Here is a 23,180-nt window from a genome sequence, read left to right on the forward strand (position 1 = left end):
AAAGATTCGTGGCCGATTTTAAACGTGACCTTCGTGGCGTTGGCATTTCCAGATCGTTGTGAGCGCGCAGCGTAGGCGTTACGTCACCGAAGTCCTCCAGCTCTGGGAAGATGCTGCTGTATGTCTGCAAATAATAAAATGTTAAAGCAATACAAAGAAAAATAGGCCGCTTTCCATCCATCACACATCTTCTGGGAAGACGATCGTTCCGTATCGGATGAAACAGATCAGCCATACGAGGTAATGTGATTTTAGTACAAATCTTAATATTAACACCCATTGTGGTTTGTAAAATGTATAATGATAAAAATGCGAATCATATAGGTGTTTAATATACAAATGTTTATATTCATATAGCATCATTTATTGTCGCATTTGTCGTATTATTTCAAACAAAAGAGGAAGCAGAAATGTGTTAAGCCATGCAATGATGGAGAAGAAGGGCATTGAGGGAGGCTGCTCAGGGTTGACGCTGAGAGATTTGCAGTGGGATTGTCAGTGCTGAATTATATGGAACGATAGGTTGTATAGATAATGTATAATTCGTACAAATATATGAATTGTAAGCAGTGTTTGTGCGCATTTAAATGCTTGACTATTGGACGTTATGTGTGGAAAATGCCTATGATTCTGGTTGGTTTGTCAACACTGTGCGATCCGCCGCCTTCACCTAAATACAAAAACAATATTGGTATTAAAAAGGTAATCGAACATGTGTTGCTTTAAAATAAATAAGATCGTGCTTTTTATATAGCGGTTGACATTATATGCTTGATAACCTTGTAGTATGAGCTTACAATAAAACCCCACCTTTCGCTCGTTTCAGTCATTCGGTGTAAATGGGAGATGTGTTTTCTACGTTTACGAACAAGTGATTATTTATGGGGTGGATTATGTTTGTATTTGACGTTTTCATCCTGCAAGATGTCTATAGCACGAGCCAGATCTCTAATAAGACTTGTAAAATGAACAATAGCAGTAATATGGGGATATAAAATGGGGATGGGAATTTCTTAACATTACGTTATGCATCTTTTTTATTTTGTTTGTTCACACTGTTTTTTTTCTCTCTCTCTCAGACTAATATAATAATAGGTGAAAAAATGCTTTATGGGTGAGGCAGTGCCATGCAGTTTTCAATTATAATGGATTTTTTAAATTGCTTTATTGTTTAAAGTGTACTTTTTATTTTTTGCAGGGTCCAATATTTGCTCTATTTCACCCCCTGAAAAAATCAGAAGACTGATCTTTGCTGGACAGATAAAGCACACGCATTCCTTTCGAGCACATGTGATGAAGTGGCCCGTTTATTAACGCATTCCTTCAACGTTCGTTTTTAGGAGGTTGCCCTTGCCTGAACTCCAAGCCTGCCAAAATGTACGGAAGTTCACGCTCGGTGAGCAAAATAGACAGTAATCACAGCGGGGGTAGAAATAACCAGGGCAATTCGGGCCGCTCACCACGTCTGCCTCGGTCACCCCGTATGGGCCACCGTCGCACCAATAGCATGGGGGGCAGCGGGGGAGGCCCAGGGGGCTCCGGAGGCAAAACGCTCTCCATGGAGAACATTCAATCGCTCAATGCTGCCTACGCTACATCAGGGCCAATGTACATGAGTGACAACGAAGTGGCAATCGGCACCTCATCTGATCTCCCCAAGGGTGGGGTGACGACGGGCCGTTTCGGTGGCAGCATTCCTTACGGGGTCAGAGGAGCAGTGACGGGCAGCACGCCTGACATGGCCATGGTTCCGGCAGTGTCCACCGACTCCATGGGCTTTGGAGGGGAGATCCATGCGGCATCAACTGTTCCTCACTCCCTGCGTCAGGCGAGGGACAACACCATCATGGAGCTGCAAGCCCAGCTCAAGGAGGTGCTGAGGGAAAACGAGCTTCTTCGGAAGGAGATAGATGTTAAGGAGAGCAAACTCAACTCTTCAATGAGCTCCATCAAGAGCTTCTGGAGCCCGGAGCTAAAAAAGGAGCGCGCGTTGCGAAAAGACGAGGCCTCCAAGATAGTAGTTTGGAAGGAGCAGTACCGTGCGGTGCAGGATGAGACACAGGTGGGTTCCTCTGGCTGGAAGCTTGTTTTTAATTATGGGTAAAAGTGGACATTTATTGCCAAACTGAGAGCGGTTTAGTGGTTTCAATGGGATTCCGAGCTAAAGCGTGTGCTTAAAGGAATTTAGCTTTGCATTAGTATCCTAAATCAGTATTAAATGGGACTGTATATCTGGGAAAGAGTAGTTCTGTACTGATTAATAAACTAAATCATTTATGCGGGGTTTTCCAAACCATGTTCTTGGTGATCGATAGCTCTACCTGTTTTAATTAATAAGACTTTACACCTGATTCTGCTTCAGAATGCTCCATGTTCAAAATTCTATACCACCATAGTACTCATAATATTTTTCTAGTACTGTATATAATACACATATTGAGCACAGTATTGTACTGAAACAATTTCAGTATGCATAACGTGCATAAACGTTCCCTTTGGCAACTTTTCTAATATACAACAGAACTCAGTGTTCTTTTACTGTATCCCACAATGCACTGCATTTTGAAAGGAGGTAATGTCAACTCAAATTTTGAACAAACGTTTTTTTTGTGACATTGTTGGATCAAACTGCTAAGAATGAAGTCATTTTTAACACAATACAAACTGTTAGGCTATGTCCCAAATGTGGTCAAGTGATTTAATTTAGCACACTTTTAGTTTTTATTAAATCATGTGTACTATTTTACACACTATTTACATTTACATTTAGCAGACGCTTTAATCCAAATCGATTTACAGGTGGGGTAGTAGTTATTTAGTAGTATATACCCTAAGTATGCTTTATAAGCTTAACAGTTTTCAGTGAGCAGTATGTACAAACATAGACCTAAACTGGGTGTGTCAGATAAGGACAGACATAAAAAAATCCAAGATTTCGAATATGTAGGTTGGGTTGAAATATGTGCAAGTGAGATATATAAATGTGTGTGTTTCCATGTGCTCTAAATTAATGCTCTTCCAAAAATGAAAATCCTTTGATCATTTGCTTTTATGATTTACATTCTTCATGCTGAACACAAAATAGATTTTGAAGAATGTTGGTTACTCAATGAAGAGAGAGTAACACACAGATTCTGAACGACATGAGGGTGAAAAAATGATGACATGATGATTTGTGGGTAAAATACCTCTTCAAAAATCGATATCCCCACTATCTTTTTGATAGTGAAAAGAAAGAAATGCATAAAGCCAATCCCATTTGGATGGCTAATAAACCGCTTCGAAATAAGTTGAATAATATGTTTATGATAGTTTAAAATACATTCTTTGCAGCATAATATACACTTAATGGACTCAGGTATTCATAGATGAAAGGAACATCCTATTTATATCATACAAAGTGCTTTTTCTGGTTGAAATGGTTAAAGTTCCACCTCAGTTTCCAATGTCAAGATTACAGTACCTCTACTTAGAAATGACGGACTGCTGAGTTTCCTGCCTGCATGCCACAACATGCTCGATGAGCATTATCTCCAAACTTATGAAGCATGAAACACTGAATATAACAGACATTCAGTAGTCCTTTTTTAAACGTTATTGGCTCAGTTTTGGTATCAGCGACAGCAGGGTGTAGCCCACCATCTCCGTTCCCTTATTTGAATGATTAGCTTCAAATTGTGATTCACTGCAACATGGTTGTCATGACACATTACCAGACGAAGTGGCGTACAGAACTTAGCTAATGACGGCTCGGTTATCCTCCCTGAGCATAATCTGCATTATCACGCTCCTCACGCCGTTCGCCTGCGACTGAAATCCACACGCGAATCATCGGAGAGATCCGGTTCTTAGCACTTGTTAGTCGATGTTATTTTGGTGATTCTTGGCGAGTAGTTAAATGCCTGTTGGGCTTAATAAGACCTTACGGTTAATTGTGGCACGGTTGCGCATGTGTGTGTATGATTAGGGAAATTATATAATTACTGTTGTTCAGTTGCCTTTTGGCTGATATCAAGTTTGCAATGTAGTGCTTCTGTCTGAACGGTGAATTTGTGAGTTAGAGATGATAAATTTAGAACTGTCAGTGAGCACAAGTAAACCGATTAAACCAACCACAAGCCGTGTGAATTCAAGACTGGTTTGGGCTTTATTTTGGGGGGTTTGCACCATTATTAGATGGATCAGAAGAATGTATATTCATAATAAGTGTTTCCCATCACAGCACCTCCAGACAACAGTGCAGGCACTGCAGGCCGAGCTGCGCATCCAGCGTGACTTGAACCAGCTGCTGCATCCACCCGGGGAGCCGTTGGCCTGCGAGCCCAGCGAGGAGCAAGAGAGGCAGGCGCGAGAGCTTTTCTTACTCCGCCGCACCCTGGAGGAGATGGAGGTTCGCTTGGAGACCCAGCGACAGACGCTGGCTGCTCGTGACGAATCGGTCAAAAAGCTCTTGGAGATGTTGCACAGCAAAGGCCCCTCGACTAAAGCCAACGAAGAGGATCACGAGCGAACCCGTCGCCTCGCAGATGCCGAGATGCACGCGCATCACCTGGAGAACCTTCTAGAACAGCGTGATAAAGAGTTGGCAGCTTTGAGAGAGGTGGGTCACGAATGGAGACCATTTTTTATTGCTTAATTTGTTTGAACTTTGTATTTAGTATTATCTTTTAAAGTTTTTTTTGCCAAAATGACAAACCATGTTAAAAAAGAAAAAGTATAAAATGTTTTTTTTTTTCAAAATAAAACCATATATAAATGAAAGAAATATAAAAATATTTTCCCCAAAAACCTCAAATCATATAAAAAAGAAAATATATTGCATAAGTATTATAAGAAAAAAATCAGCAAAATTGCAAAGCATATAATATTTTTTTATATATAATATTAAATTATGAATGTAAAAAAATAATTAGACTAAATTATTTGGGAAAACACTTTAAATTACTTTTAGTGCCTACATTTTGTCATATACCACTGTATAGATTTTCCTCTCCTGCTTAATACACAAAAGCTCTCAAAGCAACAGAAATAAGATGCATCGTCTTATTTCATTTTACTTATAATAAATTTCATATATAATAGAGAACTTAAGCCTTAGTTGAAAAACAGCGTTACTCTCCCTCAAGGTTTGATGACATATCAGTGCAGCTCTATTTCTGGCTGTAGTGTGAAGGAAGTGCAAACCATGTGTCTCTGATTCCAGGAGCTGCATCGCCGTCTCGAGGGGACGCCAGAGACTATGAAAACCAAAGCTCTTCAGACTGTAATTGAGATGAAGGTATCACATTAGTTCTTGATTGAAATGACTTACAATGCCAGTAAGAGTTACATATCGTCACGGTTATTCCAAAACCTCAGATGTCCAAATTAGTTGTTTTCCAGAAAATGGAGTTTATAAATGAAAACTGTGCTGTCAAAGTTGACCATCGTTTTTGAATGTTTTTTTTGTTAGATATTTGCATATGCCAGTGACAAGCATAAATGGTGACTTATCATTATGATTTATGGCTGAAAAGAAAAATCACAAATATGGAGATCCAAGGTTTCTGAAGGACAGCAGCGATATATATAAATATCAGTGTCCTTATCCTCAGTGAAAAGAGAAATGTATGTTTCAAATTGATTTACAATGTAAAGCATTAATTTATACTTTAATACATTGTTTGCATCCCATTTTAAACAAACACAAAAAGTACCAAAAAGACCAAAGTGACCCAGAATAAAAAAATGAGGCTAAAATTCAAACTCATTTTGACATTAAGAGCATCGCAGTAGTCATAGCCATCAAAAATACAAAGCAGGTATGTGTGTTTATGATACTTACATTTTCATTTCTAACATGATAAACTGTGAATGAATGATTTTAACAACACTAAATTTAGATTTTTCTTTTTTTTTTTTTAATTTTGACTTACTCAAGTAAATATGGAAGATACCAAGGTTACTTTTACAGAATGGTCTTTACATTGTAGAATGGTTTTATGGATGAAGAGAAGAGAAGGTGAAGATAATACATTTAAAGTCTCTCGATCACTCTCGCAGGATTCTCAGATCGGTTCTTTAGAGCGAGGTCTCAGAGAGCTGGAGGACCAGGTCATGATGCTTCGATCCAACAGCATGCTCAGCTGTGAAGAACGGCAAGAAGAGGCCAAGCAGATGGAGGTGTACCGCAACCACACCAAATTCATGAAGAACAAGGTACAACATGATCTGCATTACAAGACTCATAGAAGTATTCGTCTTGCATGACACATTCCTTGTAAGAATGGTTAAGCACCGTATCTATGGATCATTTATTAAAACAAATACACATGGCTTGTGTTATTTAGATGGACCAAGCTAAGCAAGACCTTTCCAGGAAGGACACCCAACTCCTTGGCTTGCAGACCAAATTGGAGACCCTGACCAACCAGTTCTCGGATAGCAAACAGCATATTGAAGTGCTCAAAGAATCCCTGACTGCCAAAGAACAGCGTGCTGCCATATTACAGACAGAGGTAGCTGATCACTTGAAAAGTTGGGTTTTAATAGACCCAACAGATTGTTTTTAACAACATGCTTTTTTGCAGGTGGATGCTCTGAGGTTACGTCTGGAAGAGAAAGAGACCACGTTAAACAAGAAAAGCAAGCAGATCCAAGAAATGTCAGAGGAAAAAAGCACACTGAACGGGGAAATCCATGATCTGAAAGACATGCTGGATGTCAAGGAGCGTAAAGTCAACGTACTTCAGAAAAAAGTGAGGGCACATATCCTTAAAGATAACGTGAACTTGACCGATAAATGCCCGTGGAGCTTTTTTGCATGATTCATCAGAGCACGTTGTTTTAAAATCTTTGATCTAAATGCAATTAATTCTAAAACGGATATGATTCAGTCAGATCCCCAAGAATATTTTGTCCAGCTGTTTCACTTGGAGCAAGTAAATAACGGCTTAAAAAATGCCTTTTGTGGCTTCCAATATTATTTCAATTTTAGATTAATCTTCTGATACATCTCACGTTTCAGATTGAAAACCTGCAAGAGCAGCTGAGGGATAAAGAGAAGCAGATGAGCAGCCTTAGAGAGCGGGTGAAATCTCTACAGACGGACACATCTAATACAGACACAGCCCTCACCACACTGGAGGACTCTCTGGCTGAGAAGGTTAGAGGTCATGATCCTGTAGCTCAACAGCGGAGAACCACTAACAACAGGGTCATGTGTTCGATTATCAGGGAACACATGAAATGGTCAAAGTATAGACTGTTTCAGCGGGGATAAACAAATGTTATGTGGCCCAAACGTAACTTCCGGTAGACCTCTGCAAAGACACAATAACTGTTGAGTAGTTTTTATTTTATTTAATACAACTGATATACAATCCAATTTGAATATAAATAAAAAATATTATTAAATATAAAAAATTGTAGTATGGGTTAGGGTTGGATGCATCCGATGAAGCCATTGGCAGTGATTCTCAAACTTTTTCATTGTAGGGGGCCCGCCTTTTTTGTAGGGGGGCCACAAATAAAGACTTACAATCTTAAACTTAGAATTTTTATCAAACCAAAAAAATATTGAGTTACAAAATGCTGGAAAATCAATTATTTTGATTTGATTACATAACATTTATGATAAATTTCTATATTTTTAATAAAATGACAGAGAATCTGTGGCCCCCCTGGATCCATCGTTGGGGGCCAAGTTTGAGAACCACTTATCTAAAGGAGCTTGCACTGTAAATAACTTTGGATTAAAGAAATAGTTCACCCAAAAATGAAAATCTTATGTATTTCTCATCCACATGCCATCCAAGATGAGCAGTGTATGACCTCCCTTGTGATCTTTTGATTGACACAAATAAAGTCACTTTTTATACCAACTTTTTTATTTTTGAGTGAATTATTACTTAAAAGGGATAGTTCACCAACCGAAAATCTGGCGTCATTTACTCGGCCTCGAGTTGTACATTTCTTTGTTCTATTGAACACAAAAGAAGATATTTTGAAGAATGCAGAAATGGTTTGAGGCACATTGTCCTTTTTCCTACTATGGTAGTCAATGGTGACCAAGAACTGTTAGGTCACAGGCATTCTTACAAATATCTTTCTATGTGTTCATCAGAACAAAGACATTTAAAACAACATGAGGGTGAAGAAACGATGACAGAATTTTATTTTTGGATGAACTGTTCCTTTAAGAGGATAGAAATTTAAATAACAAGGATACCTCTAGAGGGCGCCAGAAAACATTACCGTACCAGACTGTGGGAAACATCGTCAGCCGTTGTGCTCTCTTGGTGCACATCCAAATGACATCAGCACGGTCCTTGTCTGGGGTCAAAACAAATCTGTGTTTATTTAAACATTTCATACGAGCTGTTCCTGCTGTCATTTTGGCATGGTGTTCATGTTACGTCTGCTTCCAAACAGGAACGCATTATTGAGCGTCTCAAGGAGCAACGTGACCGCGAGGAGAGGGAGAAAGCAGAAGAGCTGGACAACAGTAAAAAAGAGCTGAAGGAGTTGAAGGAGAAAGTCAGCGTTCTGCAGGGAGACCTGTCAGACCGTGAGGTTAGCACTCAATAATGAAGCATCAGATGGTGCTTAAAGAGATGGCGCACCAAAAAAAAATCTGTCTTGGTTATTGTACTCACCCTAATGTGAAGTAAAACAAGTCAAGTCATTCCAAACCTGTATGACTTTTCTTCTGGAGAACACAAAAGAAGATATTTTGAAGAATGTTGGTTACCAAACAACACTCCCCATTGACTTCTATTGTGGACACAAAACCTTTCTTAAAATGTCTTCTCTTATGTTCCACAGACAAAAAGAGTCATATACAGGTTTTGAACGACATGAGGTGAATACATGATGACTGATCTGTTTTGACAAGTTAGTTGAATGCTTGTCAAAACAAATTAACCGTCATGTATAAACATTAAGAAGCTTGTTGTTTTATTGAGCCTCTAAACATGATTCTACATTTACATTTAGTCATTTAACAGATGCTTTTATCCAAAGTGACTTACAAATAGTTAAGGGAGCAATAAGCGATATGTCATACAAAACCACACTAAAACCATTTCGAAGTTGTGAATCTGAGATTTCAATACAACGTTTTGGTTTCAGACTTCTCTGTTGGATCTTAAAGAGCATGCGTCATCGCTGGCTTCATCCGGCCTAAAGAAAGACTCCAAACTGAAGAGCCTAGAGATCGCTCTTGAACAACGGAGGGAGGAATGCATCAAGCTTGACAACCAACTGAAGAAGGTAGGGTTGCCAACCGTCCTATATTAGCCGGGACGTCCCGTTTATTGAGCCTGCCTGATTTGTACCGTACGCGACTTCCCATGTCCAGTTTATTGACTGCTCCGCGGATTGAAGCAACAGCAGCAGCAGAGGTGGTGATCAAGACACTTGCGAATGATATTACCTGTCATCTAATAACAGCCCCGTGACGCGCATCACCTTACATTAAGTAAATGCTTCTTGTTTCTGAATCTGCAAAGCATGCATCTGTCACTCACATGCTCCCTCAGACCTTGGCGTCGTTTGACAGAAAAGCAACATGAATGAAGTTTGTCTGTTCATAATATGCACACAGTTTGTTACCCAGACGGACGCGTAGCCTACTATTTTATTTATTTATGTCGGAAAACAGAAACGGAAAATATGTTAATGAGACCAGCTTTATTGTGCATTAAGTTGTGCAAAAATGTTCAAACACTATACAGTACTGTATGTAACTATTTAGAGAGTAAACGCAAATACGACGCTTTAACGTCATGCGTATACTTATTAGCACGGCTACTCAAATTTCTTCCAATATTTCATAGCGACGAAGTTGGCAACCCTAGAAGAAGGTGACACCTGATTCGCTGCATTAACGTTTGCATACTTATACTAAACAGTGTGCAGGATACGAATACGTGCATACATTAAAAGTAGTAAACTAAATGGTGAATGTATGTCGCTAGATGCTAACGTTGACATGCAAACTCCAACTATCAATGGGGTCAATAGAGGTTGGTGATGTCAAAATCTAGTCAAAATATACATACTACAGCAGTTGCTGGTTATCAAGAACTAAGAATAAACGTTCAACAGTACGCATGGAAACACATGGAGTGTGTATGTTTAGTCACAGTGTTGACATCCGGATGTTTTTTAGGCCCAGAGTGCTGCAGTCAACGCACAGGCTAACTCTGAGATATCCGAGCGAATTTCTTCACTGGAATCTGATGTGGCGAGGCACAGGGAGGACTCAGCCAAAGCTCAGGCTGAAGTCGATCGTCTACTGGATATTCTTCGTCAGATGGAGAACGAGAAGAACGACAAGGACAGGAAAATCAGTGAGCTTGAGAGGTCAGCACTTTTCACCCTTCACCGCTGCTCAGTGTTGGCATTCTTAAACAACAGTTCACCCAAAAATGAAGATTCTGAAATTACTTCTTCAAGATTTTAAAGATATTAAGGATAAAATAAATTGAGCATAACATTGATATTCATCTTTATAGAAATTCAATAGTTTGATGTGAGAAATACATTTAAAGGGAATGTTCACCCAAAAATAATTTACTCACTCAGTCAAAATGTGTTTGGTCTTCCTCCATTGATGTTGTCATGTTTACGCATGATGTTCAAACGTCCCTGCATTCAATTGGGTTGATGTTTGACTAGGCTCCGTCCCCTCTCCCTTTAAACAAGCATTTTATTTTTGACATTGAGTGGCCTATGAACTTCTGCTTTATGTCTCCTTCTTTTTCACTTTTTCACCTGGCAATGTGAACCTAGTGTGGCTTCCAGGTTAGTAAATACGTGTATGTTCACACACATAAATGGACCCAGTTCTGAAGAACTTAATCCCCTGCTCTTTTCATATTTACATGCATATACACTCACCTAAAGGATTATTAGGAACACCTGTTCAATTTCTCATTAATGCAATTATGGTGGTGGTGTAATGGTGTTGGGGATGTTTTCTTGGCACACTTTAGGCCCTTTAGTGCCAATTGGGCATCGTTTAAATGCCACGGCCTACCTGAGCATTGTTTCTGACCATGTCCATCCCTTTATGACCACCATGTACCCGTCCTCTGATGGCTACTTCCAGCAGGATAATGCACCATGTCAAAAAGCTCGAATCATATTGGTTTCTTGAACATGACAATGAGTTCACTGTACTAAAATGGCCCCAACAGTCACCAGATCTCAACCCAATAGAGCATCTTTGGGATGTGGTGAAAGGGAGCTTCGTGCATCCCACAAATCTCCATCAACTGCAAGATGCTATCCTATCAATATGGGCCAACATTTCTAAAGAATGCTTTCAGCACCTTGTTGAATCAATACCACGTAGAATTAAGGCAGTTCTGATGGCGAAAGGGGGTCAAAGACAGTATTAGTATGGTGTTCCTAATAATCCTTTAGGTGAGTGTAAATACATGTTAAGAACCTATTAAATGGTTTTATGAACTTTCAAAAATGTTTCTGTTCCCTTACAAATCATGAACTTATGAAGGGACAATTAAAACCGAAAGGTTTATTTACTAATCTAAGCTTAAAATATTATAAATGTAAGAGATTGATATTAAATGTAGATTGTTTGATTAAAGTTTTTAAAGTGATAGTTCACATAAAAATACAAATTCTCTCTTCATTTGCTCACCCTCTTGTCATATCAAACATGTATGACTTTCTTCCTTCTGCAGAACACAAAAGAAGATATAATAAAGAAAGTTGTTAACCAAGTGAATGGGTGCCGGTCTCCAACTTTCTTTAAAATATCTTCTTTTGTTTTCTGCAGAAGAAAGAAAGTCATACAGATTTGAAATGACAAGAAGGTTTTTAAATGATGACAGAATTTTAATTTGTGGGTGAACTTTCCCTTTAAAATGGTATGGTTATAATATCTTGCCCCACCCAAACCCCCTCAGATGTTGACTCTATTCCTTAAATTAGACTTATGAAGGTTCTTACACCTCATGGTTCTGTTTCAAGGCAACTGAAAGAGCAGACCAAGAAACCTTCTGGCAAACACAAAGAGCTGTCAGGAAAGGGCAGAAATGTCAGCGACGGCCCGCAGCAGGTGAGAAGTCCAGAGGAAAATGATGAAAGCTTTGTCATGCGTTACTCTGTTATGATACGGTGCCGATTGTGCTCATTACGAGCTCTTCATGTATCCCAGGAATCCTTGCGTCAGAAGGCAGAACGCATCGAGGAGTTGGAGGAGGCTCTGAGAGAGAGTGTTCAAATCACTGCGGAGAGAGAGATGGTGCTGGCACAGGAGGAAGCGGCGAGAAACCACCAGGAAAAACAGGTCAATGATACAATTTACACAACCAGATTGACTTTCAGATTGTAATAGAGACACAAAATATTAAAGAAACAGTTCACCCAAATGTGAAATCTTGAACTTTTACTTTCTTTCTTTAGTTGGTCACAAAATATAACTTATATCTATGAATGCAGTCATGTTAAAGTATCTTCTAGATTTATTCAATAATGACAGAAGGTTTCCTCTCAACTGTTTACTTTAAAAGATGGAGGAGCTTCTCGGAGCGATGGAGAAAGTGAAGCTTGAACTTGAGTCCATGAAGGCGAAGATGTCATCCACCCAACAGTCTCTGGCGGAGAAAGAAGCTCATCTGACCACCCTGAGGGCAGAGAGAAGACGACACCTGGAAGAAGTGCTGGAGATGAAGTGAGTTTTTTTTTTACATCAAGTAAATACTGTGCAAAGCATCAAAATCCCAGAAGGATTTTGAACCGGTGACGTCTCAATGTGGGTGGGACGATCAAGCACAACATTAATTGAAACCAAGTAAATCTCAAATTGTTTCACCATGTGATGGTGTTGACGGTCGTGGCTGGTGGAAGAGATGTATTGCTTGTTTCTCAGCTGTGGTAATGATTGGCAATAAAAAAATATGTTGCAATGCAAGCGTTTGAAATCATGAAACATCTTCCAGGTGGTGAAATAAACAGACAACAATATACTCTATGAGGGAAAGTATCTCAAACCAAGCGTAAACATGTATAATGTAAGATGTAGGAACAGCAATAAACAGGAGATTGTTAAGATTTAAAACAGATCATAAACCAAACTCTTGCACGCTGCCAGTTGAGGAAGAGACACATTGGTTACGTGTTAGATCATGAACTTGTCTTTTATACAAACAAATTCACGATCTAAACAAATGCGTCTTACAGAGGACATATTTAAGCCATTAATGTTTTCGTCATAGGGTATTACTTCAACTATGGGCTTATAAAACTCACGGTTAACATACAATGTCCATCAATAATAAAAAAAATCAAAGGGTATTTCAGAGGGAACATTACTTATATCGTTGTTTGTACCACTGTGTAAATACAATGAAAAATAAGGGTTTATTCATTAATGTATCCTAAATGTAAAAAATGAAATATGTTCAATTTTTTGGTATTATTTGAAAAAATGTAAGGAAGTAATATAAATAAATGGATACAAATATTTGTAAATATAGAAATATATGAGATATAAATCAAAATCATTTGAAAAAAATTGATTGTTTAATAATTATTTATTAAATAAAAAACACAAAACTGCCTTATTTGTTTAGAGTCATTGTTTCAAAACAGCAATCATTTAATTTTAATGATTTAATTGAATAATGAAAGTTTTGGTTCTGTAAGGGAGACAATAAGATAAGTGCAATTATTTAAGTCACAATTAAATGTTTGTTTACATTTATTTAATCTTTATATAACAAATAACAATATTGTCGCTTTCGTTCTAAAACTTTGGATGTCCAAATTAGCAGATTTTAAGGAAATGGAGAAAAAAAAAACTGCACTTTTTAAATGATTAAATACTTTTTTGTCAAAGTAAAAAAGCGCTTTTTAATACACTTTTATTAGTTAGATGTTTGTAAAACCCAGTGAAAAAACACAAAGGAGGACTATTAATGACTTATTCAGCAAGCAATAAAAAAAAACACAAAATATGGTGACGCAAGGTTTCAGAAGGAAACAGCAATGTGCTTGTTTTAATAAAAATCAACCCCAGGACCAAAACGTGCCCAACATACGAATGAATGAATTTATATAGATAAACATGTCAGAAAAAACTAAGCAATAAAACCACACGGTTGTTTTTTTCATACCGTGTTTTGTTCAGATATTAAACGCGGAGGATGATTCATTCTGCATGCAGTTTGTTCTGTTTGCTATTTCTGTCTTCACCTCACCTCTGCTTCTGGGGATCTGTAGAAAGCCCTGGAATAAACAAGCTATTTTAGTCACTCTGAAACAATTATGCACACTTGTTTTGACAAAATTCACATTCCCCTGAGATGATTTGAGCTTGCGAAAGCAAAGATCCTCTAACCTGTTTATCGAGCGTTGCCCGACGTCTGGTCATTGTCAGTAAGGTAAATTGTTTTGAAGAGCGGCTCCATAGTGCTTAAGTGAAGTGCTGTTTGACATTGGGCTTTGACTTCCATTTCGATGCTATTTTAATTTACAGACAGGAGGCTCTGCTTGCTGCCATTAGCGAGAAGGATGCTAACATAGCCCTGTTGGAGCTGTCCTCGTCGAAAAAAAAGAAAACGCAAGAGGAAGTGGCTCAGCTGCGAAGGGAGAAAGATCGCTTGGTGCAGCAACTCAAACAGCAGGTATGAACCGCATCCCCAGACGTGTCTGTTTGACATAAAGCCTTCACAAGGTCAAGTTGTTTGTTTGTGTTAAATCTAGACAAAATTGATATTTGTTGCGACTGGTGGCTTTCTGAATATAAACAAGCACTACAGATGTTTGTCTAAATAATTGCTCGTGCTTTGAAAGAGACATATGACTATTAGTATTACAGTAGTGTTGTACTTTTGACACAAGTTCAAAACATGCGATTAACTGGGAAGTCCTATTTTTCATTTAACTTTTAAGGCTATTTAAGATGATAGTTTACAATAAAGGTTCTATTTGTGAACATTACTTAATCCATTTGCTTTTATGAACTAACTTTAACATTTACGCATTTGGCCGACGCTTTTAAAGCGACTTACATTGCATAATCCTATACAATCCCCTGGGATGGAACCCACGACCCCATGCTCTTACCACTGAGCTAGAGGAAAGCTCATAATTAAGCAATCATTTTTAGAAGGGTATGACTATAAATAGATATTATCACCAGTTTATCGTTTGTAACATTTTGGGTAAAACTTTGCAATAAGATTATATTCGTTAACATTAGTAAATGCATGAACTAACAATGAACAATACTACTACAGCATGTATTACTTTTAGTTCATGTTTATTTTAGCATTTACTTAAAAAACGTCGTATCTGTTAACATTAGTTAATACATAATAAACTAACATGAATAATTGTATTGACATTAACTAAAAATCAATAATAATTTTATATAATTTTTTATATATTTTTTTAGGATCAATAATACGGTATATATTAAAAAAACAATATCATTCATTGTTAGTTCATGAATTTAGTAATGTAAACGAATATACAGTACTCTTATTGCAAAGTTTTATCGTAAATGTTACAAACGATAAACTGGTAAAAATATCCATTTATAGTCATACCCTAATAAAAATGATTGAAAATTAAGTGCGATTAAAAGTAAAATGTGATATACTACAGTACATAGGTAGTATTATAAAAGTCATTTGTAAACTAACCTTTAAACACCGAATAGCTTTAATAAACATCTCACATTTCCTCCTAGACACAGAATCGTATGAAGCTCATGGCTGATAATTATGACGACGGCTACTTGAAAACTCCACCCGACCAGACCAATCACAGGCCTCCTAAATCACCTGATCAGGTCACTTTCCCTAGACACCCACGAAGTGTTTTCCACTATCATCAGACGTTTCTTTATTCAATATTAATTCAAACATTTCCCTCTGGCTGATATATTTTACCTTCGCTGTATTCTGCTTATCTCATATTCATAGGAGCTTAATCTTAATTGCAAGCCTATAGGCACCAAAAGACAAACTGGAGGTGAGGTCGGTTTCATTTAGTTAGTTGTTAATAAGTCTTCCTACTAGAAACTGAATCAGAAGTGGATTATCTATCAGTCCATTTCTGGTCACAGTCTTTTATTGTAATTTAAATGGAGCTTCCCTCATCTCCAGCGCAGACACCCTCATTTCCTATTTACTGCTTTCATATTGATCACAACTTCAACCCTATGGATTTAGTTCTTATTCATGACCGTAGAAATCGCCCCTAAGTGCAGATCTAGGATCAGTTTACCATGAAGCCGGTTTTATAACATTTTAGCATAGAACACGCCGAAAGCTGATCCTGCGTCTGCACTTACGGTTCACTTCTACCTGAAAATACTCGCATACTAACCTGATCTTCTTTCCCATGCTGCACTTGGCTAAAACCCTGCCATTTCTTAACCAATAGGATGATGAAGAGGGCATTTGGGCATAGCCTCACTGGCAGCCATTTTGTTTTAGAAGGGTGAGCATTTCTTTGATGGACATGCAAAAGCCAATCTCAGCTGCCCGGTTCCTCCCCATGTGACATCAAACCTCGCCTTGTCTTGCTGTGCCTGAGATGATTGGTTATGTCATAGCAGTGCAAATAATGGGGTTGACGTTTCCAAAGAAAAGCTTTTTATTTGAGTTTCCAAAGAAATTATTTGTAGAAGATGATGTTTCTAAAAGCGGCTTATTTTATTATAAATACTTTACAGTTTATTGTTTAATACAGCACTGCTAAGAAATAGCCGAGATTCTCATTTCCCGTATTTGTTTTTCTATTTTTAAAGCTTGTTATTCCTTTGTATGTCTTTGCGGTTGAACATAATCCCAGATGGTGCATTAACACTAAAAAGAATTTGCTGTGGACAGTTGATTTTCCCAAGCTCGCTCTCACTTGATTCAATTCGGTTTCTCCCAAACAAAAAATTCCTTTCATCTTTAAACAAGCTAATGCTAAGCAGATATGCACTTTCTCAATCTTCGGCGTTGCAAAAACAAACATTTTCTCATTACTTGTACATAACTAAGTTAAAGAACAAAATGGAATTAATAAATCAAGAATGTCTTAGTGTTTGCTTAAGAACAGTGATGACATCATTTAATGACATCACGCAACCGAGTTTGTGTGATAGCTGAAGATCTGTGTTATCCCAGCATGACTTGAAAATGTTCTTCACTTGAGAAAAAGCATCTTGTGCGTTTCAATAAAAACAAGGAGTAATAACCTTTTAAACAAAGGATCAGATGTAATAAAAAAATTCCAATGAGCTTATTTAAGAAGTGGCTAGAAACAATGTATTGTAAATATTTTTGATTATTTTACATCATAACATTAAAGGAATATTTCACCGGCAAATAAAAATTTCCCTCACACTCATCCTCAATGCATCTTGACTGAACATTAATTTTTTTCTTGAAGAACAAGTTGAAGTTATAATACCATGTATTGTTTTACTTCCAAGCGGTAGAGTGGGAAAGCTTCAAAAAGTGCAACCATCGATCAAAGAACTTCTCGACACGGCTCTGTGGTCTAAACAAAGGTCTTCTGAAGTGAATTGTTGTGTTTGTTAAGAGAAATATCCATATTATTAGAGCTATTAACATTGATCTTCCGTTAACCCTTGGCTACATGTGAACCTAAGGCTTGTTTTTACAGCAAATGACAGTGATGGAAGCTCCCGATTAGCATTAGTCACTGGAATTTACGACACGCCTGCATCATCTTCCGGAAAAACAAGCCTCAGGTTCACGTGCAGTCGAGAAATAACGCAAGCTAGACATCAACGTTTATATTGCTGTCAATGTGGATATTTTTCTTAAACAAACGCATCGATGCGATTCAGAAGACCGTTAAGACCACAGAGCCGTGTCGAGCAGTTCTTTGATCGATGGATGCACTTTGTGTTGCTTCAAAAAGTTGACACCCATTCACTCCCATTCTACCGGTTGGAAGCCAATTGATACGTGGTATTATAACTTCGATTGGATTATTCTTCAAGAAGAAAGTCATATTCAGTCGGGATGCATTGAGGGTGAGTAAAACATGGGGAAATTTTGATTTGCAGGTGAGATATCCCTTTAATAGTTATTAACACAACCAAATTGAGTTGTTTTTTGTGTAGAATGTGTAGAAATAATGGAAATAATAGAAATAGAAATGAATAGTTCATCCCCTTTTAGGGAGTTTACTCACCCTCTTGTCATTTCAAACCTGTTTGAATTTCTTTTTTTGCAGAACACAAATAAGTTATTTTGAAGAATGTTGCTGACTGAACAGCGGTGGCAGCCATTGACTTCCATTGTATGGACACAGAACCAATGCAAGTGAATAGCTGGCGTCGCTGCTCAGTCAACGACATTTTTCAAAATATCTTCTTTTATATTCTGCGTAAAAGAGAAAGATTTGACATGACAAATGGATAACTTAATGACAGAATTTTCATTTTTGGGTGAACTATCACTTTAATGCATACAACACTTGTAGTACTTCTATAAAAATTAATACTTATATGACACAGTTTGTGCAAACCCAGCAAGTTTGTGTGATACACTGTTTTCTACATAAAATCAACATGTAAAAACAATTCTGTAAAAACATAACATTGATATCTTTAATATCTATATGTTTAATATTGACATGATATCTAATTATTGAATTACAGTGACATTAATTGTTTGAATGAAACTTTGATGCTGCTTATCTAATAATTCGATTTTGCGACTTTAGCCTGGTTTTCACAGACTGGTTCACACATAAAAATACTATGTTGGTCTATCCTCTACCTGGCACAAAAATGTGCATTTTTAAACAATGTTAGCTTATTAATAAGTGAACCAAAAAGTTCTCCCTCAAAATAGAAAAGAGATGGATATTATTCACTAAAGATGACATAAATTTCATATGACAACTCATGACGATAGCACAACATCAATGTGCCAAACATTGAAAAACTTTAAAGGATTTAAGTTTTAATGTCTTGTCTTCACTTTTAAAAAAGCATGTATTTGCATGCCAACCTATCATGTCTTTAAAAGCACAGCGTTGATACAAATGTTGTGTTTGCAGTGAAGAGTATCAACCCTAAAAAGCTCAAGTTTATAAATGCATGAGAATACACCATCCCTTAATCCTTTGTTCTGAGCTAATAACAGTATCTCTGGTCTGTAGATAAGACCTGGGCGGAGAGCCGCAGTGCACAGGAGCTCTACACTGGCCACCTAAGTATCCCGTACATTCCCCCCTCATCCCTTTACTTACAGAATCATCTCAGCCCACATTTTATCACAACACTTGTCCAGGACCCCACCCACAAAGACATTATACACATTTTCACAGGTAAGATCAAAAATCATTAAGGAATATAAAGCAATGCATATATGCACGTGAAAAGAAAACTGTTTTTCTTATTCTTTTGTTGGTTAGTCAGTGTGGAGCTGCATTTAGGATCTTTGGATCTTCGGCACTGGGTCTAACCTCCCTCCAAAACCAAAAGTGGCCATGACCGAACCCTCTTCGCGGTTTCTCCGCTCTCCGAACTCAACCAAATCCATTAAAGAGCCCCTAACAGTCTTAATACTGGTGCAGACTTGAAAATATGCAGTCTTCGTCGAATCGTGAATGCAGTTTTTCTTTCATTTCTTGGTATGTTATCATGGTTGAGTAAAAACAGATTTAGAATGTTACACTGATCAATGGGTGGTGCTATGTAAACATAACTGAATGCAGAACTGTTGTTGAACAAGATTAAAAAAGTGTTATGCTAATTTATCTGCACTTAGTATTAAGACTATTGGATTCTAGAATTTGATATTCTGTGTTTCTATAGCGTTTCTCTTGCACATATGTCAGGTTCTGTTTTACTGGGTGCCCCGTAACCTTTACCGGACAATGATAGGACACCTTCAAGAGCATGACGTAAACATGTATAGATAGTGATCGTCTATTTGTCGCACCTGGCGTTATGTCAGTGGACCAAATCAGGTTCTGTATACGTCCCTTTCTTTAACAGCTGCTACCAGGAATAGACTTATAAATATATGAAAATAGTTTGTTGTGCTCATGAAGGAGTCCAACAAAGGGTGTGTGCAAGATACAATAAAAAAAAAATCTTAGGAACGTACTGTTCTCGCGTCCTGAGACCAATGTTGTTTTCGAGCAACGCTTAGACAGGATATTGTAAGCTCCAAGATATCTTCATATCATCTCCTGATAACCCGTTTCTGAGAGCTCATTGCTGGTCTTATGAACTCTCATAAACATGGATATCATTGTGTCGATCTCTCTCGAAGTGGATTTTTTATGTTGCATTTGTGGCCTATTGTCTTCGTGTATTAAATAAAAAGAATTGATAGAAAAAAAATCGATAGTCCACTGGGGAAAAAACTAAAGAGAAAAAAGAAATTGAGATCAAATCAGACAAAAGACACGGGTATGAGTGTTCTGACTTTGTATAAATGTGTATGTATATAAAAAAAAAGTATTATCAATGTTTTCACTCTCTGGTTTCTTTTGTTGTTGCCTCGAACTGACTGGATGTTACGGAATGGACATTATATCACATATTAAACACACACATGCTGTTTGCAAACATAATGAATGTCATGCTTGGGTAGGACATCCTAGCTTAAAAAAGCACTAAAATACACTTAAATGTATTTAAAGTGTTGCGTTTTAACGAATTGTACGTAAAATACAAAAAAATGCCCCTTTTAAGTACCACCTAAGAACATCTACGTTTACTCAACTGTGCTATTTTGAGACACCATTTAGTAAAGTCTATATTTTTAGTCAATTCAATTCAACTTTATTTATATAGAGCTTTTCATAATGTGCATTGCTCCAAAGCAGCTTTACAGGAGAAAATACAAATAAAAATACAGAAAAGGTCAAACACAGTACAGTGCATGGTGTTTGTAGAACAAGCAAGATCATTCTAATAATCAGAATTTACGAACCTTAATCTAAAATCTAATACCAGCAGTCTCCTGGTAAACAAGCCAACACGGTCCTGGAGAGGAACCGTGAATATTTTTAGTGTATTTACTACAAACGTATAGTAGTTCACCCAAAAATCTAAATTCTTTCCTTCTTCCGCAGAGCACAAAATTAGATATTTTGAGGAAAGTCGGTAACCAAACAGCGCCAGCTGTGTGAATTGGTGCCGGTTAACAACATTCTTCAAAATATCTTCTTTTGTGTTCTGTGGAAGAAAGCCATACAGGTTTGAAATGACAAGAGGATCAATGATGACAGAATTTTCATTTTGGGTCGAACTATTATTTTATTGGTTGAAATAGAGCACTTAAACTGCTTTTATGTTAGTGTAAGATTTAAATGAAGTGTCATTTGTACAACTATACAGTTTCATTGCATGGAGCAGCATTTACACAAAAGTGACCACAGAATGTCAATGATCCGATGGACAGGGGTGCCGCTAGCAATTTTGGGCCCTTTGAACGAAAATGAGGTTGGGCCCCCTACCGCACCAAACATACAAGCCAACTATCATAAATCTTTGTCAGCAATTTAATAATACATTTAGAATTTCCATTACATTACTACTTGTACTGTAGTCAGTTACTAATAAAACAGATCTCTGGGAGCCCCAAAAGTGTGTTGGCCCATTGAATGGTCCAATCTTTCCAACTTTAACTGCACCCCTCATCATCCCCTGACAATGACGATGGATAACACATTAACGAATCATTGTATCATATTGATGTCAAGTCATACATAATATGATACCACAATTCATGAGAGTACATGACAAAATTGTTATTCCTCAATAAAACTATTCCTTCAATAACAACAGTTGGCACAAGACGCAGGGAAAATCATGCAATGCATCCTGTGTACAATATTTTATATAAAGTTAACATAAGTCAGGATTAAGTCCAAAATCAAAGTTGTCATACAATTCTAATTCCCATAAAATACTTATTTTACCTGCAGGCCAAATCCCAACAACGTCTGACACCATTAAAAATCACAAAATTGGATTTGGCATATTTGATTTAGTTTATTTCACAAATTTACAATAATAAGTTGCAAAGGATTTCAAAAGTTGCCCATTGAGAAACTCTTAAGGATCCACAATGTCCCTTCTCTAAGCTTGACTTACTCCCATAAATATGTTGCATGCAACAATGAGAGGAATCTGAGCAAGCATTATCCAATGATCTAATGAACTCAAGGCTTTTATAATGAAACAAGCGCACTTTACGTTATCTGTTGTTGATGCGTTGTAACAATCAACTCCAGATGTCTCTTCGCCGCGATAAAAGAAGCCAAATTCACTCGTATTACTTTTCCCACAATTTCCCCAGCATTGTCGAGAACGTGTAGACTCGTAAGTGCACTTGTCTGTTCTTTTATCATAAATATATATCGTAGTCCACTACCACTTAATGCAGAAATGTCAGAATAGCTGTAACTAACAGAGTACTCAAACCCGACCGGCGGTCAGATGTTTGTGTGAGCTGGTTTATGGAAAAATCACAATGTTTACACAGCCACTGTCAATGACAGGCTGAACCATCGCAGAGGGATTTTAAACTACGACATTACAAAGGGCACCACTCAAAAAGCAATCCAGACCATAAATGGTAAGGTTTTTCTGATTAAAGCTACGCTTATAAAACTGGGAGTTGTCTTGCAGCTTATTGCCAATATAAAAGCACTATAAAAATAGTGAAGTCAGTACTCGAGAGACAATCAATTCTGTTTGGACATAGGTTGAAATTGTAAACACCGGCGAGGGGAAATTACAGCGAATTGGAAGGAACGCTTATCCACTCTTGCCTCATGTCTGCGCAACGATTGCTCTGTTGTTTACAACATCTCTTGTAATCACATCTTTTTATTTGATGCGAGTAACCACATCACTAAAACACGAACGCTTTTGCTAAATTGTTGGACGGTAACTGAGGTGTGGTGGAACGTAACGTCTCCAAAACACTATTAGTGATTGAAGTTTAAATACACAGCTGTTAAAACTCACGGGGGAGGAAAGGTCGAATAATGTAATCTTGAGCACTTTTTGGATGGGATTAGATTTAATAAATGGCATTCGAATTTAGACTATTAACATGTAAATTTAGGTGCCGATTCAGACAGGATTGTGTATCTACAGGTCATGTGCGGTGTACAAGTGCGTATGTTTAATCAGTAGTAACATTACGTTATAATGAAAG

At 37.5% G+C, this 23,180-nt stretch overlaps 1 protein-coding gene across 5 annotated transcripts; it reads left to right on the plus strand.

Moving 5' to 3' along the window:
- Positions 1 to 32: 32 nt before the first annotated feature.
- Positions 33 to 20,478, plus strand: erc1a (ELKS/RAB6-interacting/CAST family member 1a). 5 transcript variants are annotated; one of them, XM_056740687.1, is made up of 19 exons: positions 33 to 240; positions 1,199 to 2,062; positions 4,223 to 4,600; positions 5,204 to 5,278; positions 6,043 to 6,198; positions 6,330 to 6,497; positions 6,570 to 6,737; positions 7,007 to 7,144; positions 8,413 to 8,553; positions 9,112 to 9,252; positions 10,154 to 10,347; positions 10,777 to 10,788; positions 11,983 to 12,070; positions 12,170 to 12,301; positions 12,525 to 12,685; positions 14,492 to 14,639; positions 15,710 to 15,811; positions 19,156 to 19,323; positions 19,411 to 20,478. In XM_056740687.1, the coding sequence occupies exons 2-18, from the start codon at positions 1,376 to 1,378 to the stop codon at positions 19,207 to 19,209; spliced, it is 2,943 nt and encodes a 980-aa protein (XP_056596665.1). In that variant the 5' UTR covers positions 33 to 240; positions 1,199 to 1,375; the 3' UTR covers positions 19,210 to 19,323; positions 19,411 to 20,478. The 5 variants fall into 5 exon arrangements, with proteins under 5 accessions (XP_056596665.1, XP_056596666.1, XP_056596668.1 ...); XM_056740688.1 differs by having other exon boundaries at positions 19,415 to 20,478; XM_056740690.1 differs by lacking the exon at positions 19,411 to 20,478 and adding an exon at positions 16,408 to 16,464 and having other exon boundaries at positions 19,156 to 19,319.
- The last annotated feature ends 2,702 nt before the right edge of the window (positions 20,479 to 23,180 follow it).

The sequence above is a fragment of the Triplophysa dalaica genome, chromosome 24 (genome assembly GCF_015846415.1).
Source record: "Triplophysa dalaica isolate WHDGS20190420 chromosome 24, ASM1584641v1, whole genome shotgun sequence".
NCBI lineage: Eukaryota > Metazoa > Chordata > Actinopteri > Cypriniformes > Nemacheilidae > Triplophysa > Triplophysa dalaica.